General features: G+C 35.6%; 1 protein-coding gene across 5 annotated transcripts in view; it reads right to left on the reverse strand.

The window, feature by feature from the left end:
- Nucleotides 1-12601, reverse strand: part of SLC25A13 (solute carrier family 25 member 13) — a 98140-nt gene that overhangs the window by 13903 nt on the left and 71636 nt on the right. For all 5 annotated transcript variants that reach the window (XM_064410646.1, XM_064410635.1, XM_064410627.1 and 2 more), the window contains one exon: nt 2382-2522. In XM_064410646.1, coding sequence (XP_064266716.1) covers nt 2382-2522 — 141 coding nt within the window. The remainder of the gene's footprint in view (nt 1-2381; nt 2523-12601) is intronic.

A 12601-nucleotide genomic window follows, 5' to 3' on the forward strand; every position in this document is an offset into this window, starting at 1 on the left:
AAAGAAGGCAGCACCTACCACATCTAGTCTCATCTGAAATTAATTTAAAACTATTGATATCTGTGAGTAACATTTACTGGGGCTGATGACTGGTGCAGGGATTTCTTAATATCTGCCTGGCCTCACAAACACTGCCAACTCCAGCTCAAGCATTAAGGAGAGGGCTGCTTTTGCCTCCAACACTACAGTTCCACAAGCACCTGGAGGCAGTTTAAAACTATTCTGAGACAGACTGGCTTCCCATGCCACAGCCATTCCTCCCTTGACTGGGTACAGCCATCCTGAGAAGCACCAGAGTGAGCTGGTCTGGGTTCAAAACAAACTAAGCCCTAAGGAGGAGAAGGCTTTAATGACCTTCTTGTTCCAGATCATTATGTGGGGGCACTAATGCTCTGACTGGCACACAGGAAAGGGAGCAGATAGTATTGCCGTCTTCTTTTGGCTGCAGTCCCAAATGTTTGGTAGAAAACAGCACAAAGCTGCCCAATTACAGACCTAGCTCTGACTAAGGGTGCCCTTGGACACAAGCCTTGTGACATGGTCTGTGTTCAGTGGGTGCCTGTCATTGCCAGGCTAAATTCTCTAGTTTTGACAAATCACTCAAGTTTTTGTAGGCAATGAATCCTAACGACATACAAAAGGACATGAACACAGGAAGTGGGGTGGAGAGGTTGAGAGAGACAGAAACAGAGACAACAGCTGAGTAAAAACAAATCCAAACCCTTCCATGGCATCTTTTTTTGTGGACGTAAATGGACTCAATAAATGAAGCACTGAAACTGTGTCTTGTGATTAAATAATTGTCTGTTTCAACGCAACAGTGCTGTAACTAGCTCCTGTTCATGTGTAGTCCTGACTAATGTCCACCACAATTTACTCTAGAGGACAGAAACAATTCATGATACAACCCAAGACATTAATGCCATTAAAAATGGGAAAAAAAAATCAAAAATTGCTACTTTAGTAAACTAGTTCATCACTGGGTTCATCTTGTGTTTTCTTTTTGCTAGTCCAAGTAAAAGTCAGTAGCTGACCTCCATTCCTGCACAGCCTAAGGGAAACAGACTCTACAAAATCCCTGTTTTCAGTTGTAAATGTTAATCTGATCAACACAGTAATGCCATTTACTAGGAGTTTACACAATAGCCTCAGCTTCAGTAAAACACCTAAAAAATTAGCAAGTCAATTTAAAGGGAAAAACAACTCCCCATTAAATCCTATTCAGACCTGCAACTTCTCTCCAGGCCAAAACACACAGACACGTTCTCATGGGTAGGCTTCTTCTTTGTAATGTTAACAGAACAATTTAGAAAGACTGGATGATTAAAAAAGCAGATGGAATTTAAATACTGGGGAGGAGGGGGATGGGGCTCATTTCATGTCTTTTGAAGCATCTTCAATTTATGGCTGGACTGCTGTAAATAAGAAACAGAGGAATACTGCCTGCTTCACTGGAAATCCTGGGACAAATTGGAAGTATGCAAGCCCTCTCCCGAGTTGTAGGCTGCAGAGTCTAAAGCAACACCACACGGTGCTCTGCAGTATATGGTATCCATTACAACTTTTGTTTCAATACTTGAATGTAGTGGCTACCTCGAGATACTTCAAGACCTTTCATATTCCCACATATCTAATCACCTTCATCTAAAAGTAGAAGATATCCTAAAAGTATGTTAATCCTTTAAATTATTTGTAGCATATATCCTATTAGATTCAACATTCAGAAGATGTTTTCATTCCTGCTGCCAACATTAAAGCTAAGGACTTCTACATATTTATGTATCAATGTGAGAACAGCAATATAACAAGCAGAACTGTAGAGTCTGTTGCATATGCTCAAAAAGGCAGCTTTTTGTGGTATTATTTGGGAAAATAGTCTGCTAAAGAAGTAAGGGGAAGCTTGCTTTAGGAGTTTATTTTTATGCTGGGCTCCCACTGTCTGTATTTCTTCACTATTATTGTGCTGCAATTAATTCCCATCACCAAATGAATGATGACATCTGGGAAAGTTGCTGAATCAACCACAAAAGAGCAAAAGCAAGTTCCAAAACTGTAAGCTCTATACCATGTAGCAGATGAAAATAAGCTTATTTTTACAGCAGGAAGAATATTAGGAATCACAAACTAATATTCAATGAGACTTAAACCTGCTGAAGTGAAAAAAGAAATCTCAGTAAGATTAGCAAAACCATATGCTCAAAAAGATGAGGCAGTTTCTTCCCTTAATCAAAAATGAAAAACGAAGATATAATATCACATAATATTTTTTCTTTTAGAAAGTAAAATTGTGTCCACCTGTGAAAGTTTGTGAGAACAATGAAATTATATATTGATTTGAAAATTTATAATAGGCTTATTTTTAACCTTTTAAAAAAACATACCTTGTAGAGACCAAAGAAACCTAAGTCCCTTAGTACACTGAGGGCACTAACTCGTGGACCAGTAGTAATTTCTCCAGCCACCTGCAATCGAATCTTGACAATTTCCAGTGGATTGGTAAAGATTACTTGAGAACCTCCAGCCTGAAATTAAAAGCAGAAATCAATATATTAACCTGCTACATTATTTGCAGTGTGCATCCTGTTACACTCAAGATAAGACATTTTCATTTTTGCTGCACTCGGTTAAGCTATTAGCAGTCAAGAGTTTTAGTTTTAGTGCACGTCACAAAGAAACAAACCTACTCCCCCACAAGATGAGCTGTCAGGAAAAACAGAGGAAGCAGGTCAGCCACAGCAGGACACTGCAGTACATCAGACAGACACTAGCTCAATTCTTTTTGCAAGGACACGTTCACCAACACAAAGTTATGCAATACTGACAAACCAATAACACTATAATGCAAGTAATGAAGTAAAAGGAAAAATTAGTAACTAGTAAAGCAGCTGTGATGTGCAGTATATAGAAAGTGAAAACATACTGTTGAAGAGTAGAAATCTGGCAGGAACTTTTTTCAATTTTGACATGAGTTCACATAACAAAGAACACATGGATTCCAATGAACAGAATTGCAAGTATATTGTGCTTTTTTTTTAAAAAAAAACCCCTCTGAACTACCAGTTTCAGTGCCATTAAATGTGGTTTGATTCAAGAGTCTGAGCTCTATATCATTACTTAGGTACCAGGCATTAAAGAAAAGAAGGTCTAGAGACTGAAGGATTCTATTAATCAAGAACCACTAAATGTTTTCAATGTGTCAGTCTCCATTCATTGGGAAGACACCACTCAATCGATTCTGCTTTAAAACACAATGGTGGCAAGCATTTTGGATTCCCTCTGGTTCTGGTAAAGTTCATCTCATTCATCATATATAACTTAGGGCATAACCTTTAGCTACACTGACAGATCCTGAGTTAAAAAACTGCAACCAAAAATAAAGGTAATGTGAAGGTTACCTAAGCATATTAAAAAAAAAAAAATTCATTCAAACTCCTTCTGGCTCAAATTCAACAGAATGTCATTCTAACTTCTGTTAAGTATGTAATTCTGTGGCATGACAGCTATGCTCTTCTCTATGTTCTCAAATCACACAAATTATGCAAAGGGCAACCCGCACCCTCCCTACAACAAAACAACTATTTTGTTCTAGGAGGTAATGACTAAAATAAAATAACCATTTAAAAGCATTTGCATGTAGTGATGTCTACTATGCAAACACCACGTGCACATAGTTTTAAAATTATCCCAGTGTTAAAAGAATTAATTGTAGCTCAGATTAACTATCATTCAAAATAAAAAATATGCACAGTAATATGGTTCAAATAATGTGCTGAAGAAATGGCAAATCACACGAACAACTATTCTTGTCTACCACTTGGACTGAGCATATACAATGTGGTTACAAATTAAAGTCTTTACATAACCCCCAAAATATCCCAAGTGTTTCCTATTTTGACCAGGAAAAGCATACCCTTGTGTAACTCAACTGGTTTTGACTTTCAAATTGGCATAATTTAATTTAACTGCTTTTACCAAACCAGAATCCTGGTATATATAAAACTGCTATTCTTATTGCCATCAAAAATTAGACTGATAAATTATTTAGCACATATGCTGACTTAAGTTTTGCACTTAAAACTGGAACATGTTAAACAAGAAAGCATTCAAAACAAAAGAAATATTTCTTTTACTTGTCTACTCATCTTGCTGAGTCTCAAAATAAATAAAAAAGAATCCTGGAAAGGTTATTTGAGGAATTGCATATTTCTATATAATAAATTTTTGGTGTAGATATTGCAATTATTAGGCATTCCCCCATATCAACGCATATATATGTTCTTCTTAAAAATTATAAAATCTGAATTTCAGGTGATAATGTTCATTTGCAAGTTTCTTATACAAGAGCCATTCTCTAAAACACACTCTTATACAAGAGCCATTCTCTAAATCAATTGATCAACTAGCAGAATTAAACTACATTCCCTCAGTATGATATTCCTGCAGTTCATTGTGCCATGACTCCACAAGAAATGTTCCTTTAATTTTCACTACAGGAAAACCATATTAAATTTTAAAAGATTACAACAAAATTAGTATTATTATTATTATTACTATTAGTGCACCAAAACATGGAACAATTTAAAAATCTATAAAAATGTTTATAAGTAAATGCCATTATAAAGAAAGGAAGTAAAAAGATATCTCTCACATTAAAGGAGAATAAAGGCAAATTATTTCAATAAGATATAATTTCAACACAAACAGATGAGAAGTACTTCAGGTGCTAGCACATATAAATGCCTATGTCTGCATGTCCAGCCTGGCTGTGTAGACACTTCCAGCATTAGACATTTGCTTCTCTGGCTAAATCCCATAGGACTTCCTCTGCTTCAGCTTGCTATTTAAAAACACGGATGCTATTATTTACCCACTTCACACAACCAAGCTCGCTGCATTCAAAGTTTTAAAAACAGAGCCCTGCATGCACCACACAGTATTAAAAGGACTATCAATTTTGCTGCCCACACAGCAGGTTTGAAGAGGGACACTGGTCATTTCCAGTGAAGTGTTTCCAGACTGTCCAGATACTCAGAACTCCCTGAACAACCTCTGCCACGCTCTGAATTTGATCTAAGATACACTCCAAAAATCAAACGGTGAGTAACTGAAAGCGATGAGCCAGACAATACCTGACAGAGGTCTCAGTAGGAGGGTTTCTACCACCTGCCTGCCTCGTGATGCAGAGGAAGGCTGGTTTATCAGCCTGTGCAGAGGCAGTTCCAGTGGTAACAAGTACAGTTGCTCGGTGGGGAGCTTTGATCATTCTGTTATTTGAGCGTCTGTGCTGGTAACTGCAGCTCCTTGCTCTCAAAATGGGGGGGGGAAGCAAACCGGAGATGGCTACTGTACTCTCTAATGAAATGATTTCTTGCTTATCTAGTACTGGTAACTCCTATTGTGTTATTCATCATCACAGTAATGCAAGTGTCTCATAAATATTAATTTATTTCCTCCCAGTGCTTCTGTGAGGGAAGCACAATGAATCTGGTTTTACAAGAAGGGGTTTTGAGGCAGACAGTTTAATTGTATGACCAGTGTGTGCATTTCCTCCCTGCTCAAACATTCACAACTTGTAAGAGTCTTCAGATATCCTCATCTTCAAATCAGTAGCTTGAATGACAATAGCACTGCTTCTGTCTTCTTTCTCATTTTTTGCATAGTGAATGCAATGAAAGAAATCTTATCAATCTGGGGTTTTTTCCAGTCTTTTCAAGGTACTGGTATGAACTGGTATGGAAAAAAAAAAGACAAAACATCCTCAGCACATTGTATCACCCTGTTCATTCATTTTGTTTGGCGAAAAGTTGAAGAATACTGCCTTCTGGTTTGCTAGCCTTTGCCGTCAAAAATGTATTTATTTAATTATAAGATTTTAAAATACGCTCCCAAAGAGAATTTGAAAAGTTGTTTTTTTCCTTTGTCCCGAATAAACACCATTTAAGCTTAGGTTCCTCAAGCTAAATGATTTCTCCACTAAGTGTCAGAAAAATCAAATACATCAAATGTTTAATACAGATGGTTCCCAGTAACACAAATTTTTCTATACTGAAGTTACAAACTTGAATACCCTCAACTCTGAATTCCTTATCACATCTTCTAATCATTTTTAAAACAAATGGCCTGACTGTATAAGTAAATCTATTACTTTTTAGTTATTATAATGTGATTAAAGTAAAAACTACAATTTTGAGTTATTAATAGGCATAGATAACCAGAGGTACTGCATAGATAATTATCTCAAAGGGCCCACAAAGGGCCCATATTATTCTGAAAGAATTTAACATTTGACCTAATCACAAGCACTTATCGTCGTTTGATTTAGAGCAAGAAAATAAAAGGGAAATATCACTGTCCTCCAAGAACAATTCATACATGCATAACTAGAAACGTGCATGTCTTTAAATGTGCTTTAACAAAGTCAGCCAGCTATGCACCCAAACACATATGGATTTTTAAAATAAGCTGGGTTATTTCCCATTTTTGTGGTTCTTCAACTCTGCAATTGGTATGATATCACCCAACACCTCTCGATGGCAGTATAGTCTTGCACAGTAATACAGTACTGTCTATCATGTCTCCTGCTACTTTCCTACTTTACTGAATAGAAGGAAGAAGTAGAAATAGTTGAGGATTGGCTGGGTTTTTTTGTCCATGGAGAAATAAAGCCCACTCTCTAATTAAAAAAAAAAAAACTGGTTTAGTAAGAAGCACTTAACAGTATGTCAGTTTAAGAAGTAAAAATGTTTTCTATTTCTTCATGTTCAAATCACTCTGCAATGAACTTGCTGGAAAATAAACAGTTTTTCACCCCCCTCATTACAGTGAGAGAAGAAATTCCTGTTCTTTTTAATATAACTGCTTTTTGTGCCCTTATGAGATTAACTAAGAAATGAGCACACCAGACACAACTCTCCTCAGGCTTTCACATCTCCATTTGAAAGCTTTGGTGTATGTTCTGAAGAGAATACAGCTTGCAATTAAAGAAGGAAATTCTGTGTTTTCCATTCCAGAAGAAAGTACTAGATTCTTTTCCTTTCAGTGCTACTGACCATCAAATGTTCTTGCTCCTCTAATTAATATTATTACCTATTTCAAATTGTAGCCCCTTTCCTGCTCTCACTAACGGCTCTTAGGGTCAGCCTAGATCTTTCTTCTGCATCCCATCCAATTTATCACATATTCCCTTTTATGGTTTCATGGATGAAGAAAGGATTACTACTGCTATTAGAGTGTTAATGTTTTTCAACAATATCACCCAGGGATAGTAATTATAGCAATTAATGGCAATCATAAAAATTCATAAGCAATATATTATACAATTACCAAAAATCAACCTCTGCAAAAGAAATTGCCTACAATGTCTTGGTTACTTGTTTAATCCACAAAAGACAAGCAAGTTCAAATTCCAAGATTTTTAGTGAACTGTTTATCATATTCAGTCCTACTGCATATCCTACTCTGTCCCAAGCCCTTCCTCCTTGTCAGTTTCCAGATGAGCTTGTTTTCCTGCGCATTTCATAGCATCCATAAATACTAATTAAAGTCAAGGTTCCTAAAGTACAGACACTAAATAAAGATTGCTCATTTTCATAAAAAATTAAATTAAAAATGTACCAATGATTTCAAGAATGGAAGAATTACTATCCTCATTGTATAATAAAGGGCAACTAAGGTACAGAACTGTTCAATGATTTACCACAAAACCACATACCAACTCTACAACAGAACAAGTCTTAGAAGCCAGATTTACAGAGTGCCACTGCAGTGCTTCAAACTACCTCTAAAAGCCTTGGTGTTTGTATGGCAGTAGGTCCCAAGAGCATTAGGTGAATTATGCCAAACTGCTGCAGAGGGGATTTCACTATGGACTCTCCTGTTACCAGAAAAGCTCCCAAGTAACAGACAGCAGACCAAAATTACTGTTTTTCTTACAGTCTCAAATGTGACCACCTTAATTTCTTACAGTCTCAAAGGTGAGCACCTTAATTTCTCACTGATCTTGAAGGTGACCACCTTAATTATGTGGTACTGTATGTCAAGAGCAAAGCACACTGGGTTCTCAAAAGCTTGGTTCTATGCTACCTTTTGATTCCATAAAGCCAGCTCTCAAAAATCTAGACAAGCTATCTCATGTTATTTTGTGTTCTCTCATCTGTGGTCCTATCTACACAGCATTGTGATAATGCTCTTTAGCAATGGGAGTTCATATAGTAAATACCTTTTCTTCAGATCACAAGATTTCCTGAGCCCTCAATCATCTGCTTTTCACTACCCTGATCAGCCTACCACACAAACAGCTTTCATGCTGCTCAGGCAGAATTCTGTTTTTCTCTAGCCAACCTTTCTTGTCTTCTGAGGACTGCCTTTCCTTGGTCCGGCTGAGGTTTTACTTTGTGCAGCTCAAACAGTAAACACTGCTAGAATCACAGTCTTGTTATGTCTAAATGTACATAAAATGTACAAGCTCTGTCAAATCCTCACATAAAAGTGCTCATAAATAGAATTGCAATTAGTCTGAACAGAAGTACATTCCTGCTACTGCATCGGATTTCCAAGACTCAGATACAAGTTGTGAGGAGTGTCCCACAACAGAATATTAATGACCTGGCTAAACAGAAACAAACAGGAGTACAGTTTGTTTATAAGCACTGACCAAGTCTGCAATGGGAAAAAAATTAAAATTGTGGGTATTTTCCACGTTATAGGTAATTCACTTCTCAGAAGCCTAGCCAAAAAATCAAAGTGGAGCCTACTTGATTGGCATTATAAAAGCAATTAACTTACAGACCTGTCAAATCTGTTAATGTTTGGCTCTGTCTGCTCTACTTGTCTATTTTGACTAGCTGTAGAATCATTTAATGATTTACAGACCTTTCAAGTCCTAAGGCATGGTAGCTGTATTAAAACTGTGACCCATTATTTCTTGGTCACATCATAAATTACTGTGACATCATAAATATCTTCCTTTTTCTCACAGAAAGCAAGATTTTAATTCCTGATTTGAGTTCAAGTCTTTCTTTTTGGATTTGGGGTTTTTTTGAACCTTCACTGGCAAACACTATAATATTTTACTATAATAAAAGGAGAAAGGGACATGTAATAAAATATAATTGTCAAAATAAATCTCCATGTCTTAAACTGCAGTGAGCATTTATGTAAAACTTTGCAGTCATTATTTCTAATATAACAGGAGAAAAAAAGAATAAGATTCAAGTTGAATTAATATTATGTAAGTTTGTTGGGAAAAAATGACTTTTTAAGCATTCAGAATTGTTTGGTTCTGGAATCAGAAAACCATCAACTTAAACCTAGGTATCCCTCCTTGTTTAACAGTTTGAAAAAAAATGTTTGAAAAATTTTCTGTCTCTCTTTTTTTAGGAGGAAAAGAAATGAAAAGAAAGAAGAGAGGAAAAGCAAAATGGGAAAGTATCTCTTATTTGTCATGGAAAAATACTTTTGTGAAAAAAAAAGTTTAAATTAGATTAACTAATGCAAAAGGAAAATTCAAAATGAAATTAAATCAAGTTCTGCAAAATTCATGATTGATTTAGGGAAAGACCAGTTTAAGTAAGTATGACTGGATGAAAATTTCAGCAAACTGTTGTTTTAAAAACATCCAAACCTGCAAGGAAATATGGGGTGAGGCCAAAGAGAAGCAGGAACTTTACACCAGTAACTTTCCCAGCCTTTGGTACAACCTCTTGGAAAGGGCTATCATGTTACTGTATGTTGCCTTCCCAAACCTCATCATAAGGCTTAAATCTAAAATTAGATGAATATTTATCAGAGACAATTAAAACAGAGGAGTGTTGAAATCCAGTGAGTTTGCAAATGTGAAGTAACTTTTAAGTCTAGATCTAGCTGGGGATTTTTTACCAAAAATTTACTATTAGTTTAAATGATTTTCAGCATGCTGAAAATAAATACAATTACTGTGGTTCAGAGAACAGTACTACACTTTAAAAATACCTAATTAGCTATAGTATAGTCAGGTACATTATATTAATTATGTTAAACAGAATTTAAATCTAAATAATTTCTAGAACAACAACAGTTTTATGCACAAAAAAAAGCTTTACATTTAATCAAGGGAAAAAAGCATGTATTAGGAGATTCTGAAGTTTTCGTTAAAGCAGATGTGAAAATTGGATATACACAAGCAGGCAGAACTCTCCTTGAAAGTAATGGATCCCCAAGCACAGGGAGAACAGACCTCAGAGAACAAATCTGCTAAGTATTCAAGAGACATATATGCCTTTTGCTGTCAAAGGTCATAAGAGCAATCATCAAGATAACCATCTTCATTTATCTATCTCAATAAACTAGACCAAAACTTTTTTGTGCGACAGCAATTATTTGCTTCTTTTTTTTTTTTCCCAGATATACATGCAGGTAATTTTTTCCCCTGGCATATATAGTGTGCAATTTAATTTTACCCATAGCTCAGCCTCACTTGCCAAATATAACTGAATTTTAACATATTTAGGTTTCATAATAATGAGAGCAAGAATGGCACCTTCAGTCTCCTTTAGTCCACAACTTCCAAATGTCTGAATTTTTGAAAGTAAGAGATCTAAATGTGGGAATTGCAGTTTATACACCCTCTGTCGCCACTGCAATGCCACGAAGAAAATGTAGCTCAGATGTGGACTTATCTTTATTACCCGCTGAAACATAAAATAAATGTTTTAAGTAGCTTAATAAAACTATTTGCACCTGATCTGTTATTTGGCATAATTCACATGGAATTTCACATTGCATTCCTGTATAAAAATTAATTCTGGGCAGGATTTTGCACTCAATATTAACCATATCTATTTTTATGTTCCATAGCAGAGTTGAGGCTGCCCAAGCAGGTCCAATGCATTTTAACTTTATTACGATTCCTATAAAGTCTCTCGAAATATGCCTAAAATTGCCTTGACAATTTAAACAAAAGCAGATCTGTATGGGATCTGTAATTGTACTGTGCTACATGATTTAAACTGGTGAGCACATACTGAGCAGCTGGGAAGGAAAAGACTGTGTGCTCAGAAGAAGGGAGAGCAGAAGGAAAGGTTAATAAAGCAAAATGTAGTTCTCTTTTCTTGCTAAAAATTACACCTCCTATTTACCGATATCATTGTATGAATACATGCAGACAAGGCAACATACATTATATAGTGATTCCTTTAGTCGTGCTATAATCCTTCTTCTGTTTTTCTTAGTATTCTTTTATGTTTTACATTCCTCTTTCTTTTGCATATTTGCATTTCCTTTCCAGTTACACAAACGTAATTTTTTCATTAAGTATTCAACTGCTTTATTTAAGATACAAAGCAAAATTACTGTCTCACCTAAAAAGTTAGAATTAAAGGTAATGTCTCAATACCCCAATACAGTATTTATGACACTTTTACAAACAGAGCTTTCCATGTGTTAACTCAAAAAAATAAGAGTAATATATAATGATATATTAAAAATAATCAGGTTACTTTCAACAGATGCCTGTAAATAAATTAAGATTTAAAAAAGCAAGCAGCTAAACTTGATATGACTTAAAATTATTTTTTATTTAAAATATAAAATCAAGTAAAAGACCATGAAATAAAGCTTCCAGAAATTTCAATATTATTGCCACTGTAAAAAAATATTTCAAGTTGTACTTACAGCTTACACATCCTTTTATTAAGGAATTCTGCAGGTAAGTTATAGCATTAGCAGAAATCAAACCCAGCATATCTGTGTCCATTTTAATTCAATAAGGTTAAGTCAGCTTTTTTGGTTTAGATGCTCAGCAGATCTTAGCTCTACAGCATCATTACACGATGCCTTGAAACTGAAGATTTTTACTAGCTCATAATGATAAGGGCTATATAGGATTTGCATGAGTGATGAGAGTCCAAAATGCGCAGCAGAGATCAGAGTTCATTGTGGGTGTCAGGCATTGTGCAAATCTGAAAGCTACATGCATTTTATGGGTAACAAATACTACAGTCATTAGGAAAATTTCTTACAAACAAAGGAGATGGAAATCTTGTGTTGGTAATTTACATAGCAGCCATCCTTAAGTATAAAGGTTATACTTTTAATTGTATTCTTGGGGGTCTAAAAACAAAAATCTCAACCAACCTATCGCTTTCATCTTCACGTAATAAAAAGCTATGAAACAGGCTGTTAACTGAATTAAGTGTCACAAGGTCATGAAATAAAAGATCTATTTTCTTCTTTTCTTCTTTCTTTTTTTTTAGGAGAGAAAACAGTTTACAAAACAGAAAAAGACTTGTTCAATGAAACAATCAGCTTTAGTTACAAGTGCAAAAGTCAGCCATGTGTACTAATTCACAGTAATTATGATGCAAAGTGAACTCCTTGGAGACTTAAAAGTCAACGCCTGGCAATGGTTGGGCAAACAGCAGAGTGGAGCTACTCAGGTGATACTGACCCCTTCAAAGCCCTTTGTGTTAGTGAACAACCCAAACTATCCAAGTATCTGCTTGTCCTCCCTTTCTCGGGTATTATTACTATACCATATTCACAGGGCTGCTATTTAGAACATTGCAAACTAGCATGCATCCCAGCACTCAGCTCTTGCATAAGCAATGAATACATTCCAAGGAAA

Source organism: Passer domesticus, chromosome 1 (assembly GCF_036417665.1).
Source record: "Passer domesticus isolate bPasDom1 chromosome 1, bPasDom1.hap1, whole genome shotgun sequence".
In the NCBI taxonomy this organism is placed as follows: Eukaryota; Metazoa; Chordata; class Aves; order Passeriformes; family Passeridae; genus Passer; species Passer domesticus.